The following is a 15862-nucleotide window of genomic DNA, read 5'->3' as shown; positions in this document are numbered from 1 at the left end:
GAGGAGAAGATGCTCCTTTCCTGGGAGGAAGCAGGGAAGGACAAAGGTGGGCAGAGTTCCCATCAATATATCTCACTTTGTTTATTGAATTTGTAATAAAGGAGGTAGTGAGGGAAAGGAAGCACTTCGAGTTAGAACCCATATTAGACACTGGGGAGAGGAAAATTAAATTAAATCAACAAAGGGAAAGAGGGGAAGAGTCAGAGGGAGCCTTGCCCACCTTTCAACATCAAATCAAGAAATCTAGGGGAAAGCAAAAGATCAGGTGAGAGGAGAAGCAAACGTTCTCTTCAGTGTGTCCTCCTCTCCCAGAGTTGGGAGTTATGATGCTACTGGGTGAGCAGTTCAGAGCAGGTTCTCCCATCCTATGCACAGATGTCATTCCTCCTCCTCACACCCTCCTAGAGAGTGGCTGGGGTGGGCCTTAGCCAATAGAAATGGAGGGGCTTGGGGGGAGGGTCCAGGAATAAGGAAGGGTCAGCAGGGACCCCCAATACTGATTCTCCTCTGGCTGGAGGTGGGCAGGAAGGAGACACAGCTCAAATACTGAGCAGCCAGAAAAAGAAGAAGATGGCGAGAAACAGGAAGAGGGAGTCCTGCCAGCTGGAAGCCGGGTGACCCTGTCCCAGATCCACACCTGTGGGAGAGAGGAAAGCTGCAGAAGCATCCACTCCTAGGCCGGGAGGGGGCTTGAGGGGATCCAGAGGGCTCCCTGGTAGAGGCTGAGGGAAGGCTCTTACCTGTACCCCGGCGGAATGGCTCGTGGGTATTGAAGACGGTGGTGAAAAAGCCGAAGGGAAAAGCACCAACACCAAATGAGAAGTGAAAGCCCCCAGTATCACCAAATGGCTGGAATCCCTAGGGAGGTGGAGAAAGTCAGAGGGGAATTGGGCAAGTCTTTGGCAAGGAAGGAACACAATCAGACAAGACTCACCCCTCTGCTCTCTGGAGCCGGTCGCTGGCCCTGGGGGCGAGGTGGAGTTTTCAATCTGAGGAAGAGAGGGAGTGTCAACAGGAAATGTTTTCTCCTCTTCCACATCCCTCTCCCAGTGCAGAAGCCTTCCACCTTCCCTCAGCACCATCTCCCTCCTCTCTCTCACCTGGGATCCTGGGGCTTCTGGCTCCCTCGCCCATAAAGGGGGACAACCTTTTCCCTGCTGATCCCAGCTTTACACACCGGGCACTCCTGCCGCTCTGGCCGTGTCTCCAGCCACTGGGGGGAAAAAATGAAGTGGTTTCCAGTACACAGGAGGGTCTTCCAGCTCCTCAGACCTCCCCATTTCCCTCTTCATCTCCTCTGAGTACGCACCTGATGAAGACAGGGCCAACTGGATGGGGGAAGAAAAAAAAAAAGGTCAAACTAGCTACAGAAAAGACAGACACAGACCAGACGTTACAGAGGCCCATTTCGTCCCCCTTCCCAGGTATTACCTGCTGTTTCTTTTCCTATTTTCCACAACCTCTACCATGCCAGCCAACTTGACCTTCCTGCTTCTCTGATCTTCAACACCTAAAGCTACATCCATCCTCAAAACACTCAACTCTCTCCTCTCGCCTCTCCTCCAACACACACATTCACAAATCCTCATGCCCTCCCTTCTCTGCCTTTTAATTTCCAGGTCTCTTCAACCACCCCTTTTCAGATCTCCTCTTTCACCCCCAGTCCCATCCTTGCCCCCATCAGTCTCAAACCAAAATCCCTCTACCAGCACCTTCCCCGACTACTCCTTTTCCTCTCTTCCATGCCCAATAAAGTCCTTCTTTGCACAGCCGTTTAACCCATCAAGGCCCTTGTCCTCAGGTTTGCCATATCTCCTCCCATCTCTCACCTGAACGTGAGCCCACGTTCCCTAGGTCTCCCCCAGTCAGCACTCAGTGCATGCCTCCCCTATGCTTTGAGTCTAATCCGTTTCCACTTGTACAGCTAAGACCTCTCGCTTCCCTAGGGTAAGGTGACTCGGGTCTTACCTGTACAGATGTGAAGTGCCCACCCACTCCCGGCCCACTTCGTCTTAACACACCATACGCTCCAGCTCCTAAGACTCGCCTTTCCACAGGTCTCGTCTTTACAGACGTGACCCTTCTGCCCAACTGAAAAGACTTATGTCCCCTCCTCGAGCCTCATCTATAGGGATCTGGCCTCCGATTATGTGTATGATTGTATGGTGTGCCCCCCGTCCCCAGCCTCCCGAGTACGGAGGTGAGCCCCAATCCTTTTGGCCCCCCTCCCCGATTCTCACCAGTACAGGTGGCCACACACACTGACCACAGCTTCCCGAGCAGTCTCCAGACATATATTACATTCGAAGGTCGCGCCCGCCCCGCCCCGCTCGCGGTTTGGCCCTTCAGGTACCCCGTCCTCCTCCTCCGCTGCTGCCATGGCCGGTTCTGTTTCGCCCCCGCGTACCCCTTAATCCCCCAAAACACACATGCACACGCCCCGACAAGCGAGAAGCCGCCTCCTGCCCACGCTCGTTGGGCAGACTTCAAGGATTTTAAGTCACGATTGGCCTGAGTGCTGCCAGTCACACAGGGTTCAAAAGAAAGGATTGGTCCAAAGGATAGGGGCGGGAAGAAGTTCGCGCGGTCCTGCCCTTGCACAACGACTATTGGCTGATTCAGCTGCAGCCAGGATGTAATGCCAAGAGATTGGTAACAACTCCATACGTCCTGTCGCCCGACCAGGAACGGCTTTATTCGTCTGAATAGCTGCCAGTCATAACCAAAGGCCAGAAGCAATTGGTTCGGGACTACATAACCTCGGCCTCTATAAGCCCCTTTCTTTCTTTCACTTCCTCTTTCAAAGAATGTCCAGATTCCTATTGGACTTTGGAGCGTACGGCTTCAAAGCAATTGATTGGCTAGAACTCGACTGAAAATGGTGGTTGGGTGAAATGCGCGTGCGCAGCGGGCGGCGGGAAGGGGTGGGCCAATCCTAGAAGGGTTGAACCTTTTCTGGTCCTACCCCTTCACCTTTATCTTGTCGCCCTCGTGACTGCTTTACAATTGGCGGGGTTTGGGGTTCAAAGGCCTCGGTTCGGCCTCATCCGGGTCTTCCGGCTGTGGTCTCTCTCGGCTGATTGGGCCATTTCTTTCGCCCCTCATTGGCCAGGATCGGGAAAGACGGAGGAGAGCTGGGAAAAGTGGGCAAATACTAGGGTCGCAGGGTTCAAAATGGCTCCTGCCTTCTTTCGAGACGTAGAGAGCAGAATTTGGGTCCGCCCTTCCCTCTCAGTGAAAAAAGGAGCAGAACTGGGATTAGCCCGACGTTTGAATGGTGCGAGCATCGATCTGCGGCGCTGGTGTTAACCTCTCTCCCTCGGCTGGACGACTCAGCCCTCCCCTCTTTAGGTGATTTACAGAGCACAACTGAACGGAAGGCCCACCCCCTTTTTAATGTGACACAGAACAGAGTTGACCTCGACTCCGTTTTAAACCTTAAGAGCTGAAAAGGTCTAGCACCACCCCTTTGTGAGTGGGTGCAGAAAGGGCAAGGCCCGCCCCTTTCTAGGCGACCCGCAAGCGGAATGGGGTTAGACCCGCCCCTTTCTTGTGCCCAGCAGAACTGGGGTCTTCCTCCTGGGCTGGACCCCTGGGACTTGAGCAAGCTGCTTCAGAGCTTGAGCCTTTCGTACGAGTCTGGGCCTTTTCTGCAGTCAGTGACCTTCACTGTGGCCCAAGGAGCAGAACTAGGTAACAGTCCTCCCACTCCCAGTGTTCTTTACATTCTCTCCCTCAGGGCCCGTAAACTCGCAGAGCAAAGGTGTGCCCGGGGGCGGGGCGCAGCCACAGACTGAGGGCTGGTCAGCAACACCCTGATAAAAGGCCCCACCAGACTCAAGTGAGGCGAGATGAGAAGTTGAGAGTTGCCTATAGGAGGGCTGGGGAGGTGAGGGTTCAGGAGACCTGAGGAGTTTTAGGAAAAAAGTCACTGAGAGGGAGAGGTGAATGGTCCTGGTAAAACGATAATGCGAGTATGGGGAAGAGGGGAACGGGCTGGAAAGGGAGCTAATACATGGCCACAAAATAAGGAGGCATGCTCATGGGGGATGAGCATTCTTCCTCACTTTTTTTTCCAAGGAAGCAACGCTAATACCCAATTTATATTGGAAGAAAAGATGCAACCAAATTCTATGTCGGGGAGAGGGGTTGTCTCAGCTTGGGTGACTAAGGAGACTGATAGGAAGGAACTAGGAAGGAAAAAGTACTTAGGTCAAAAAGCATGGAAGGACAGGGGCAGGGAGAGGGCCTGAGAGTAAACCTTCCCTTTAAAGATCAGAGAGGGGGAGGGGAGACCTGGACTGCTGGGAGCTAGTGGCGGGGGCAAAGGGCAAAGAGACCAGACAAGAGGGCTGGAGGGTAAGGTGGGCAAGATGGGGTCCTGGAGAGAAAAAGATGAGAGGTGAAGAACTCAGTGTTTGGCATATAGTGGGTGCTTGATAAATATTTGGAAATGAACGGGGGACAGGAAAGGGGGTCTGGGAGAAGAGTTGGAGGGAAGCAGCAGATAGGGGAGTTAACAGAAGAAACCAAGTAAAAGTGGCAGCAAGAGGAGAGCTGATGGAGAAAGAGGAGAAGGAATGGGCCGAGGAAGGAATAAAGCACCAAGGGACACTCAAGCCATGTGTGGCCAAAGGGAGTTGGAGAAAAAAACATGCAGCTGAAGCCAGAAAGGGCCAGAGACAGAGGCTGAGTCCAGCTGAGCTCTCGTGGGGCGGAGCTAGCGAAAGGAGACTGATAGAAGTGAGAAGATGCCCTGGGAGGCGATTGGCAGAATAAGCCGCCTATCACCGCCCCCTACTTCCTGGCCAGCCCCGGAAACCTGCAGGCGTGGGGAGGGGTGGGGGGATAGCGGCAGCAGCAGACCCAGCCCTCAGAGAGACAGCAGGAAGGGAGGGAGGGAGGGAGGGAGCTAGGGGGACAACCCCCCACCGTTCCTACCGCTATGGGCCCAGCCTCCCACTCTCACCTCCCCTCCATCGGCCGGGGCTAGGACACCCCCAAATCCTGTCGCCCCCTTGGCACCGACACCCCGACCGAGGCAGAGACACAGCCACCCGCCAACACCGCTGCCGCAGCCTGGCTGGGGAGGGGGCCAGCCCCCCAGGCTCCCCACCCCACTGAGGTGGGGGCGGGAAAGGGATGGGAGGAGGAGGGCGGAGGGTGCTGAAAGGGACGTGGAGGTGGGGATGGGGGAGAGATTGGGTCTGGGAGGGCGGACTGGGGAGAGGATGTTGCTAGGAAAAGGATGAGGCTGACTGGGGAGAGGGTTGCTGGGGAAAGGAGAAGGGGGCCTGAGAGGGAGGAAGGATGGAAGAAACACAAGAGGGAGGAGTGATGGAGACTCTGAATTTGGGATGGGGGTGTGGACAGAGAATCCTGGAGAGGGAATTCTCCACACCTTCCTCAATTCCTTTCTTGTCCTTTGGCCCCACTGACTCTTGGGGGGTTGTGGTGGGGAGAAGGCGGTTTATTGCCCTCCTTTCCCCAACAGAATTTGCTTCCTAGGAATGCCTTGAGACACCTCTATTTCCAGCTAGCCACAGGACCTCTTATTTCTCAGTGGCCTTCCACACTGTGCTAGACCCTTACTAACACACAGATACCTTGTGGGGGCCATGTTTTCTGCACTGAGTCGGTGTGCCTTTGACATGTTTAATGGCTTGTGTGTGGCTAGGTTATCCCTCTGCTATCCATGAGCTGTGGAGAAATCATGTTATTTTCCATCAGAATTGCTCATTCTCATGTTATGTTTATGTCTCGTGTCCAGTCTTGACATGTTCAAGTGTGTGAGTTTTCATATATTGCATCTATTATGTGGTTTCATGTTTCTTGCACGTTTTATGTTTATGCATGTTTACTTTAGTGTGTAAAGACTGTACCTTATCTTGTTTCGGCTCACGTGTTATGTCCATGGTCCTGCTGTATACAGTACTCTTCATGGGTGGGATCCTGTGACTTCACGGACTAGCACACACTCATGTTGTGATGGGATTGGCCTCTTTGCTGTATGTGTTTCACAGTCACGGTTCACACCACAAATAAGCCTGTGACTTTGCATGATGCACTGATGTGACACAGCCATAGCATGTGTGCTTCTCATTACAGATAATACATATGTCCTAATTTTGTTGGCAGTATATTTTGTGAGCCCTGTGCTCATTAACCGATTTGGCACTCCATTGTGTTTATAAATCCTTGGACATTTCTGCTCTGGAGAGGGTCACTTTACAGCATGCAGTAAAGAAAGTAACTGGGCCTCTGAGTCCCCAAAGAACCATCCCATATGCCTTACTTTGCTGATCTCTCTGGCCTGTGTCTCTTCATGCACATTATCTCTCCGGTGTCTGTGTCCATGGAGCTCAATGCATGCCACAGGGCAGTCCTGCCATGCACATTATCTGTCCCTGACCCTGCACTGTTGACATGTATTTGATGACAGTAGCATCTTTCCCCTGTGGCATGTTGATCCCCATTCTGTATGTTTCTCTTGTTGGGGAGATGGTAGGTCCTTTCTTGATTGTTGTCACTGCCTTCACCATGGCCGTGTATTCTATGTGTATATTCAGAGTAAGTTACTATTAGGCTTGGTGTGTTCATTGCTTTCCTGGTGCCTTTTCTTTTCATAGTTAATAGTAGTTAATAGTCCTCAAGAGGGTGGCTATCTGATTCGTGATCAGATATATGTCATTAATTATGGCAGTGTGGATATGTATCCAGCCTTATAATCTGTCCAGCAAATGTTTGTTGAGCGCTTTCTCTGCCTCCTCCTTTCCTGGGCATTGGGGATAAGATAGAGTCCCTGTCCTCAAGGTGCTTACAGACTAGGAAGGGAAACAAAAATGTCAGAGAGCAGGTACACACAATATGGTGTCAAGATCAGTGGTTTACAAACTCATGTGCACATCAGACTCACCTGGAGGGCTTGTTAAACTACAGATTAGTGAATTCCTGATTCAGGAGATCTGGATGAGGTCCAAGAATTCTCATTTCTACACTTTGAGAACTTGTAGTCAAGATAAAATTGTAAAGAAAACTCAGGCTCCAGGGAATTCAGGAAGACTTCCAAAAAGTGACACTGAGCTGTGTGAAGCAAGAGAAGAAGAGGCGGAAGAGCGTTCCAGCCAAAGGGAACAGCACGTCACGGCACAGAAGCATGACAGATCACAGGGTGTCTAAGGAACCGAAGCAAAAAAAGCTTTTGTGGGGATGCGGCCAAAGGCGTAAGCAGAAGTCAACTTATCAAGAAGGGCCTTTAGGCAAGACAAGGAAATGCTCAGATTTGTGTTACAGAAAAATCTCTATGGTTGCTGTGTGGAAGAGGGGTTGGAGGGGAAGAGATAGGCGCTGTTGTGAACTTGCCAGGGCAGTGGGATGGAGCAGCCCAGAAAGCTGACTGCTTCAGAGCTGGCAGGGGCTCCTGTTTCCTCGGTTGCCTGTTACCTTCACCCTTGGCAGTGAGCTTACCTTTGAGCACAGACCTTCCTGTCATTGGAAGGGAGTACCTGTGGCCTTGCTGAGATTGACAGGTATTTGCCAGAACACCCCTTTTGTGATTGGGAGCCTGCCCCCAGCAGTGGGGCAGAGTGGAGGAAGGAGGAAGAGCCGAGAAGGCTGGTTCCTGCATGACTGCACCTCTTCCTCCTGAGCTCGTTGCTCTCCCAGGGCAGGTGGTGTTATGTCCCTTTTACTCTCTGCCCTCATTTTTTCACTTGTTGAGGCCTCACACACAGTATCTGCCGGACCAAATTGCTTCCGGTGTTGTTGGAAGGGAGAGAAGGGAGCTGTAGGATTTTTTTGCCTGCCTGTGGAGGCAGGATTGGTAGCTGTAGCTACTCCTGGTATGTGCATGGGTTTATCTGGGAACAGGGGTGGCTGCCTGGGTAGAGGGGTTTTTCTGGGTATGCGTGTATCTTCCTTTATCTGTCACTGGATATGATTGTAGATTTGTGTGTGTGTGTGAATAGGTCAGTCTTTGTATGACTGTGTATGTCTGTGTTTGCCTTGGTGACAAAGCCTTTATTCTTGCCAGTGAGCCCTTGAGAATGTCTGTGGGTGTTTTGTCACTGTCACTGTGTCTGCTGTGTGTACTCATACATATATAAATACAAGCGACAGTGTGACCAGGTGGTTAGGAGCACAAGCTGCCGGGGTTAAGCTAGGAACTGCCTATTAGGAGCTGTACGACCTCAGATAAGTTATTTAACTGCTCTGGGCCTATTTCCTATAAAATGTAAGTTGTATGGATCATATTTAAGTGTTTAACATAGTATATAGACCAGGCCTGTCCAACAGAATTATAATGTGAGCCACATATGTCATTTTTAATTTTCTGGTAGCTACATCAAAAAAGAATAAAAGTTACTGGGTGAAATTAATTTTAATAATATATTCTATTGAACCCAGTATCTCCAATTTATGATTTCAAAATGTAATCAATATAAAATATTAGTAAAGGGATATTTTACATTCTGTTTTTCATTCAAAGTCTTTGAAGTCTGATGTGTATTTTACACTTCCAACACCTCTCTGTTCGGACTAGGCCACATTTCAAGTGTTTAGTAGCCACATGTGGCTGGTGGCTACCATAGTAGATAGCACAGGTATAGACCATCATAAGACCCTTACCAGCTACAAGTGTTAGCTATCATTATATTGTCTTTTTATTATCATGTATCTGTGAGTTGTGGATGTCCATGTCTTTTTTTTTTTCTGCTTTTTTCTCCCCAAATCCCCCCAGTACATAGTTGTATATTCTAGTCGTGGATCCTGGATGTCCATGTCTTGTGTCTCTTGTCTGTCTGAATATATCTGGAAAAGGGTGAAAGAGCAATCCTAAGCTCCCATCCCCACCACTCCCTTCCTAGAGAGCCTTCCTGGGCAGGTTTCAATGGGAGCACTGACCCCATCCTGTGTCTCTGGATCTTGTCCTCATAGGCCCCCAAATTCTGCCTTCTACACCTTGCCTGCCCTGCTTCCTTCCAGGAACCAGGCCCACTCTCCCTTGCCCGGTCCCTTGCAGGTGGCCAGAATGGAGCTGTGGCCAGGGGCGTGGACGGTACTGCTGCTGCTCTTCCTGCTGCTGCTCTTCCTGCTGCCTACCCTGTGGTTCTGCAGCCCCAGTGCCAAGTACTTCTTCAAGATGGCCTTCTACAATGGCTGGATCCTCTTTCTGGCTGTGCTCGCCATCCCTGTGTGTGCCGTGCGAGGACGCAACGTCGAGAACATGAAGTGAGGGGCAAGGGTTGCTGGGTGATGAGGGAACCTAAGGGTCAGAAGTTAGCAGTAAATGGGGAGGGCATGGAGTGTGTAGGAGAGATTGAGAAAGCCCAGGGACAAGGAAGGGGAGAGGACCGCAAGGATCTCCAGAAGGACAGTAGGGTAGGGGGAGCTGAAGCATACAGGTGGACGTCAGGGGATCTCGCCAGAACCCCTTGCCATGACCCCACAGGATCTTGCGTCTGATGCTGCTCCACATCAAATACCTGTACGGGATCCGAGTGGAGGTGCGAGGGGCTCACCACTTCCCTCCCTCACAACCCTACGTCGTTGTCTCCAACCACCAGAGCTCCCTCGACCTGCTTGGTGAGACCCCTCCATAGGGCACACCTCCCCCTGCCATGCCCTTCCTCCTGAAACCTTCCCCAGAATCTCCTCCCCTAGAGATCTTTAACTCCCCCTCATCTGGGATATTGCCCCTTTGCTCCCTTTCCAGGCCTTTTTTCCCTGGGGCACAGCTGCCCTCCTAAGCAGGGTTATATACCTTTAGGCACCCTTTCCTCCACTCGGGGCTTCCCTGCCCCCTCCCCAGGTTTCCCTCCTCCTTTATCTCTAGTCCCTAGTGGTGTGAGTGATGACCTGGGCAAAGTGGGCTGCCTCCTGTGACACTCTGCCTTCACCCTGATCCTCACCCTACCCCCACCTCTGCCCAAGGGATGATGGAGGTTCTGCCGGGCCGCTGCGTGCCCATTGCCAAGCGTGAGCTACTGTGGGCTGGCTCTGCTGGGCTGGCCTGCTGGCTGGCAGGAGTCATCTTCATCGACCGGAAGCGCACTGGGGATGCCATCAGTGTCATGTCTGAGGTTGCCCAGACACTGCTTACCCAGGACGTGAGTCACCTTGGGGAAATGGGGATGGGGGGTTATAGAGTCGAACAGTTGTAAATAAACTGATATGCAGGGCCAATGGGCCTCAGAGGTCCCATTATAGCACCACACCCTTTTCTGACCACTCCATATGTATGTGTCTTCCTTGACCCTCTTTCTTCCCCAGGTCCGGGTCTGGGTTTTCCCCGAGGGCACAAGAAACCACAATGGCTCCATGCTGCCCTTCAAACGCGGCGCCTTCCACCTTGCAGTGCAGGCCCAGGTGGTTACTACCTCCCCTTCTGCTGCTGAGCCCCCAGCCCCCCACCATCCTTTCCTCTCTTAGCAGAGGCTTGTCTTGGGGTCTCAGGAGGGAGCAGTGGGCTGATCCACTTTTCCCCTTCCCCAGGTTCCCATTGTCCCCATAGTCATGTCCTCCTATCAAGACTTCTACTGCAAGAAGGAGCGCCGCTTCACTTCAGGTGAGGGCTCGGAGAAGATCCAGGGTTGGGAGTGGCCAAAAAGGCCATGGGAGAGGCTAGAGGGACATGGCCATAAGGCAGGAGGATCAGTCAGTGTCAGAACTGTGAGATGTCCACAGGATCATCTAGTGTGACCCCCCCCATAAGTCAATAAGTATTTATTAAGCACCTGCCATACTCTGCTAGGTGGTTAACACTTGGTGCCTCCAGGAGGAACCATTACTGTCTGGTGGGAAAGCTAACATCTGTGTGTGCAAAGTTATAATGAGTCACACTTGGCAGTAAATGCTAAACCTAAACAATGGGGGCTGGAAGGGTGCTGAGGAAGTGTCCGGACTGGGGCTTGGGGAAGGCTTTGTGCAGGAGGGCCTCAGAGAACAGGTGGCAGCTGGTAAGCCGAGGAGCAGTTGTCCAGGGTAGGGGGAAGAGAGCTGAAAGGTTAAGGAGCGGAGTAGCAGGAGAGCTCAGCAACTGGGCCCCGCCTGTGGGCAGAGGGCAGGGTAGACAGGTTGTGATGGTGCTCAACCCCCATCCAGGGCGATGTCAGGTACGGGTGCTGCCCCCAGTGCCCACAGAAGGGCTGACACCAGATGACGTTCCAGCTCTGGCTGACAGAGTCCGGCACTCCATGCTGACCATTTTCCGGGAAATCTCCACTGATGGCCGGGGTGGTGGTGACTATCTGAAGAAGCCTGGAGGGATGGGCGAGGCCCCGCTCTGAGTTCCCCTCCCATCTACCCCTACGTTCCTCCCCACACCATCAGCCCCATGGGCCCTAAAGCAGGGCCAAGCCCTCTTCCCTGTTTTCCTTCTCCCCATTTGTTCTCCTCTTTGGAATCTTCAACTTCTGAACTTCTGAAGTGAATGTGGAAACAGCACCGCTCCCTGCCCCTGCCCAGTTCCCCCTACAGACTCTCTTGCCTCGGTGCAGTCTCCACTCTGACCTTCACCTCCTGTGCCATCTTGTCTGTGAAACGGTTGTCTCCCCTTCATCTCCAGTGGCTCAGCCTACACAACGGTGGGAACACTTCATCCTGTCCCCAGTGTCCCCTCTTCCTCTGTGGTCTTCTCTCCTTCTCTACCCTACATTCTATGGAACAATCCCCCCCGACCCCAAGTCCATGGACTCAATGGACTCAATCGTTTGTGAGGAGGAAGACTCATGCTGCGGCTGGAAGCTGACGCCTGGAACAATCCTCCCAGGCTCATCCTCGGCACCTTCACCCTCCCTCCCCTGGAGCCTCCTGTCAGTGGAGGCTGGACTCTTCTCACTCAGAGGTCTCATCCCTGCCCATGCCCAGGTGCCCAGGGTTGAGCACACTCTTGGATGCCAGTTTGGTCCATATTTCTGCTTTCTCCTATCCCCGTGGTACAGTTCTTCAGTGGTCCTGGCCACACCCAGCCCCCTGCAGCCCTGCTGTACCATTCTAAGCAGACACAAGGGGAGAGGCAGACCTCAGGTGCTGCACTCACTTCCGCTCCTTGGGGAGTTGGGAAAAGGAACTGAACCCTGGCTGGAGGGGATGGGAGGGCTTTTAATTTATTTTTCTTTCTTTTGAGGCTGCCCCTCTCTGAGCCAGTTTTCATTTCCTCCCTGTGGCATTAGCCTCTCCCTGCCTCCCACCCAGACGTGTGCCCACAACCGGGGAGGTGGGCTGGAGCAAAAGGAGAGGGTGGGAGCCAGTTTTGCGTGGTTGGTTTTTATTAATTATCTGGCTAACAGCAAGAAACCAAGAATAAAGATTGAGAGAGAGATCTGGGCACTCTCTGGCTGCATTTGTTAAGGAGTTGAAGAAGCAGTTCTCGCCCAGGGGCTCTGCCCCAGCCGGAAGACTCAGGGACACGGGCCAAGACAACCTTCCTTCCCCTTCTTCAGTTCTCCGAAGTTTCCATTGCTCATTGCTCCTTAGTGACAGCTAACCTTATCTGCAGCTCCCCCAGCAGCCAATCCCAGAGGATTAGTGGGTCTAGTTTCTGTATAAATTAGGGGGCAGGGGCTCTGCAGAGGTTCCTTATCTTCGCCGATTGAGGCCTGGGCCCAGGCTGTTGTCCTCACAGGAGCCTGGTTAATGACAAGGAGATGGGCAGACACGTTGGCAGTGGACCTCCGGGGCTGCCTCCGGCCTGGAGTGGACCGTGGGCACCAAGAATAAATGGAACCACTGGGTTGGGGACAGGGTACAAGAAAGGGTGATGAAGTGCGGATATCTGGGGAAGGTATGAGGAGAGAGTGATGGGGGAAGGGTTTCAGGAAAAGAAAACTGAATTGGAGAAAGGTGTCAGGAAAAGCTGGGGGCAGTTATTGGGGGATGGGGACTCACAGGCGCCTAGCCTCTCCTCCAGCAGCAGCACCTGGTCACTGAGAGACTCAATCCTGTCGCCCCGGCCCCACAGCTCTGCCACCTGTTCGGGCTGCAGGTCTTCCGGTGGCACGGGCAGCACAGCTCGGACCCAGGCCCCTACCTGCCCAGCCCACTACAAAGAAAGAAGCCTCAGGGTGTTGGGGAATGGGGCGCACCCTGCCCTGTAGGCCTGGCCACAGGTGCCTCCACCCACCTGCTCCAGCTGCTCCAGGCGCCCTCGCAGCTCTTGCATCTCCTGCCTCAGGGCGTGCTCATCCTGTTCCACTTCCCGAACTGGGACAAAGGAGAACATAACCAGAGCCCGGGCCCTGCTGCAGCCCAAGCCTTCCCCGCTGCCCATACTCCCGGCTGCTCACCAGCCACACTGAGGATACTGCCACTGGTTGGGGGCTCTGGGGACCCCTCTGCACAGGTGCGCCCATCTGGGCCCAGCACCAAGCCATGGGGGCAGCCACAGGTGAAGCTGCCTGCTGTGTTGAGGCAACGGTGCGAGCAGAGGGAGATGCCAGTCCTGCATTCATCCACGTCTAGTTACCGGAAAGAGGAGGGGGCTGAGGGGTGGGACGGGGGCAGGAGCCCCGGCGGGTAGGGAGGTCCCGGCACCACCGCTAGGGGAGGGCCAGCTAACTCACCCACATGACAGTGCTTCCCACCCCAGCCAGGGGCGCACTCGCACTGGTCTGGCCGGACGCAGACGCCTCGGTTCAGGCAGGGCTTGGCGCAGATGGCTGCGGGCGCAGGAAGGGGGTTCATTACAGGACCACAGCCTGGCTCCCCAGCCTCACCCAGTGCTTCTCCCGAGAGGCTGGGAAGACCCAGCCTCACCTTCATCACAGGTGAGCGCTCCCGGATGCCGCTTCTTCCAGCCCTGGCAGCACACGATGTGGGTCTGCTGCACCTCTCTCCTCACCTCCCGCCACGCCACATGGTAAGTGGTCCTGGAACACAGCGCCCAGCTCTGGACATTTGCATATGCGTCCTGGTCAGGGTTATTGGGGTTCCTCCTGAGAGACCTCAGGGTGCAGGCTCCCATCCCTCACCTGTAGGTACTGCAGACACGCCTTCCAGCGCACAGAGTCAGGTAGGGCTTATACACCGGTTGGCTGTAGGACTCATTGTAACGGAGTGGGACCACCAGCATCTGCTTGGAGCAGACTCCCTGACTGCACCCATGTGGGAGAAGGTGGGAGACACTGAGTGGGCCAGGCCCTGGGGAGCCAGAAGTCCCACTTCCCTCAAGGGTCCACTGAGGCCCCCCAGTCCCTCAAGGTGACAGTCTCACCCCCATTCTAAACTTCTAACTTTGTTTTGCCACCTGTGAAGCCCCACCCCAGCAGGTTTCCTGAAGACCTCACCCCTGGCCCCGCCCCTTCTGTTGTCACCTCTCTTTGAAGGATCCACCCTTGGCCCCCTCGCCAGACATCAATAGCAGGAGGAATGAAAGTCCGCCTAAGAGAGTGCACAGCTCAGCCCTGGACCCCATGATTCTCCTTGACACCAGACTCTGCCAGCTGCGGGCAAGAAGAGGTTATTGGAGGCCCTTCCCCTCTCCTATTAAATTCTCCAGCTCCAGCCCTCCAAGAGCAGTCTGCTGGTGCCCTCTAAGGAGAGCAGGATGTTCATTTGTACACACTTGCTCTAGACACCAGGATTGTCTACACCTGCATGTACATTTAACTAACACTTTAGCACATCATGGTCCATGCGGCATCATACAAGCCCACACTCTGACACACTGCTCGCACCTCTCCTCCAACCTATCTAAACCCAATCCTCTCTACACACAGTTAACCCTCCCCTCATGACCCTCTTATCTCTGACATGCCCTCTTCTTAATCTTCCTACCTTCAAAACCTCAGATGGTCACCATTACACCCCCTCACACCTTGCACACAAACCCACATACCTGGAACCTCCACACCTTAAACACATTCCTACTACCCTCACGTCCCGGACCCACACCCTCAAACCAACACCCCCCAACTCACATTGCCTCCAAGGCTCTGATTGACACCCACTCTTTCCCCACTGACATTCTCTCCCCACCTCTTTCCCTCTCTCCCGGAGACTTCAGGCAGACTAGCCTCAGCAGCAGCAGCTCAGACTGGTGGGCGGGCTGGGCAGGCTGCAAGGGAGAGGAGGGGCCGGGCCAGACAGAGTCCTCCCATTCCTGCCCCCTCCCACAAGCCACCTCCAGGGCTCCAGCTTGGTGAGCTCAGTGGGTCCAACTCCCACTACCCTCACCCCCCCCCAGCAAAGGGCCCCCAGAAGTATCTTCCCAACCCTCGGGGGCCCCTTATTTCAGGACCCCCCAAATCAGCAGAGGTTACTGGCTCTGTAACACCACCAGTACCCCCTGGCCCTCGCCTCCCACGTCAACCCAACACAGACTAGGGGAGGATTGAGGGGCAAGGAGAGAGACGGAGCTGGCAAAGAACAAAGGGGTCAGGTCATGGGAGAAGAGGCAAGATCAGCTGGGGGAAAAAAGAAGGGCAAGTCGTCACAAAGGGGCAGGGCAGGCAGCCCAGGGCACTAGGGAAAGATTGCCCCCATTTCTTGATGACATTTGTTAGGGCCTAGGGGGAGCAGAGTTGAGTCAGCTACCACCCCCCATGCCAGAGCAGACAGGGCTCTATTGTCTCCACCAAAATTCCTTCTTTCAAGGAAGAGGAGGCTCATTGTCCAGCCCCTCACCCAGCTCTGGTCTGCAAAGGTCAAAAAGGGGCCCAACAAATGCCCACCCTGACCCTTAGCCCCCTGTCTAGCCTTGGGGTGGCACAGACATTCCACCCATGAGGCTTGGGCACAAACCAATGGAGCCCTGGGCTCAGCCCCCCAATCTTAGGCAGAGACAGGAAGAGAATTGTCCTCAGCAGGAAAGAACCCGCAGAGAATCAGGAACCCACACAGAATGGGCATTGAGAGAGCGGAA

At 53.8% G+C, this 15862-nt stretch overlaps 3 protein-coding genes across 11 annotated transcripts; 1 reads left to right on the top strand and 2 right to left on the bottom strand.

Annotated features, from left to right (window-relative positions):
- Positions 1-56: 56 nt before the first annotated feature.
- Positions 57-2879, bottom strand: RNF5 (ring finger protein 5). The gene is made up of 6 exons (XM_001493452.6): positions 2241-2879; positions 1310-1328; positions 1101-1213; positions 935-989; positions 741-858; positions 57-637 (listed from the first exon to the last, which is right to left on the bottom strand). Exons 1-6 carry the CDS (start codon positions 2378-2380, stop codon positions 540-542), a joined length of 543 nt encoding a protein of 180 aa, XP_001493502.1. The 5' UTR covers positions 2381-2879; the 3' UTR covers positions 57-539.
- Positions 2856-12322, top strand: AGPAT1 (1-acylglycerol-3-phosphate O-acyltransferase 1). Of its 5 annotated transcripts, XM_001492068.6 has the most exons (8): positions 2921-3351; positions 3564-3693; positions 9023-9231; positions 9452-9585; positions 9934-10109; positions 10273-10368; positions 10495-10567; positions 11104-12322. In XM_001492068.6, the coding sequence occupies exons 3-8, from the start codon at positions 9032-9034 to the stop codon at positions 11286-11288; spliced, it is 864 nt and encodes a 287-aa protein (XP_001492118.2). In that variant the 5' UTR covers positions 2921-3351; positions 3564-3693; positions 9023-9031; the 3' UTR covers positions 11289-12322. The 5 variants fall into 5 exon arrangements, with proteins under 5 accessions (XP_070101475.1, XP_001492118.2, XP_005603819.1 ...); XM_070245374.1 differs by lacking the exon at positions 3564-3693 and having other exon boundaries at positions 2856-3351; XM_005603762.4 differs by lacking the exons at positions 2921-3351; positions 3564-3693 and adding an exon at positions 4794-5125.
- On the bottom strand, positions 12252-15833 carry LOC138915069 (EGF like domain multiple 8). 5 transcript variants are annotated; one of them, XM_070245370.1, is made up of 9 exons: positions 14977-15833; positions 14313-14441; positions 13971-14093; positions 13756-13868; positions 13563-13658; positions 13287-13457; positions 13124-13203; positions 12889-13042; positions 12252-12629 (listed from the first exon to the last, which is right to left on the bottom strand). In XM_070245370.1, the coding sequence occupies exons 2-9, from the start codon at positions 14411-14413 to the stop codon at positions 12580-12582; spliced, it is 888 nt and encodes a 295-aa protein (XP_070101471.1). In that variant the 5' UTR covers positions 14414-14441; positions 14977-15833; the 3' UTR covers positions 12252-12579. The 5 variants fall into 5 exon arrangements, with proteins under 5 accessions (XP_070101471.1, XP_070101474.1, XP_070101472.1 ...); XM_070245373.1 differs by having other exon boundaries at positions 14919-15144; XM_070245371.1 differs by lacking the exon at positions 12889-13042.
- Between the last annotated feature and the right edge of the window lie 29 nt (positions 15834-15862).

This window comes from Equus caballus, chromosome 20 (genome assembly GCF_041296265.1).
Source record: "Equus caballus isolate H_3958 breed thoroughbred chromosome 20, TB-T2T, whole genome shotgun sequence".
NCBI classification, from domain to species: domain Eukaryota; kingdom Metazoa; phylum Chordata; class Mammalia; order Perissodactyla; family Equidae; genus Equus; species Equus caballus.
This window is presented reverse-complemented; position numbering and strand designations above follow the sequence as displayed.

Bases quoted from the DNA above. Each gene is read 5' to 3' on its own strand.
- RNF5 (XM_001493452.6), bottom strand. From the start codon at position 2,380: ATGGCAGCAGCGGAGGAGGAGGACGGGGTACCTGAAGGGCCAAACCGC. The intron at 990-1,100 runs GTGAGAGAGAGG...TCTCTTCCTCAG, and splicing joins CAGAAGCCCCAGGATCCCAG to ATTGAAAACTCCACCTCGCC. The intron at 638-740 runs GTAAGAGCCTTC...TCTCTCCCACAG, and splicing joins GCCATTCCGCCGGGGTACAG to GTGTGGATCTGGGACAGGGT.
- AGPAT1 (XM_070245374.1), top strand. From the start codon at position 9,032: ATGGAGCTGTGGCCAGGGGCGTGGACGGTACTGCTGCTGCTCTTCCTG. The intron at 9,586-9,933 runs GTGAGACCCCTC...CCTCTGCCCAAG, and splicing joins GAGCTCCCTCGACCTGCTTG to GGATGATGGAGGTTCTGCCG. The intron at 10,369-10,494 runs GTGGTTACTACC...CCCCTTCCCCAG, and splicing joins ACCTTGCAGTGCAGGCCCAG to GTTCCCATTGTCCCCATAGT.
- LOC138915069 (XM_070245373.1), bottom strand. From the start codon at position 14,965: ATGTCAGTGGGGAAAGAGTGGGTGTCAATCAGAGCCTTGGAGGCAAT. The intron at 13,659-13,755 runs GTGAGGCTGGGT...CTGCGCCCGCAG, and splicing joins AGCGCTCACCTGTGATGAAG to CCATCTGCGCCAAGCCCTGC. The intron at 13,204-13,286 runs GTGAGCAGCCGG...CCTTTGTCCCAG, and splicing joins CAGTATCCTCAGTGTGGCTG to TTCGGGAAGTGGAACAGGAT.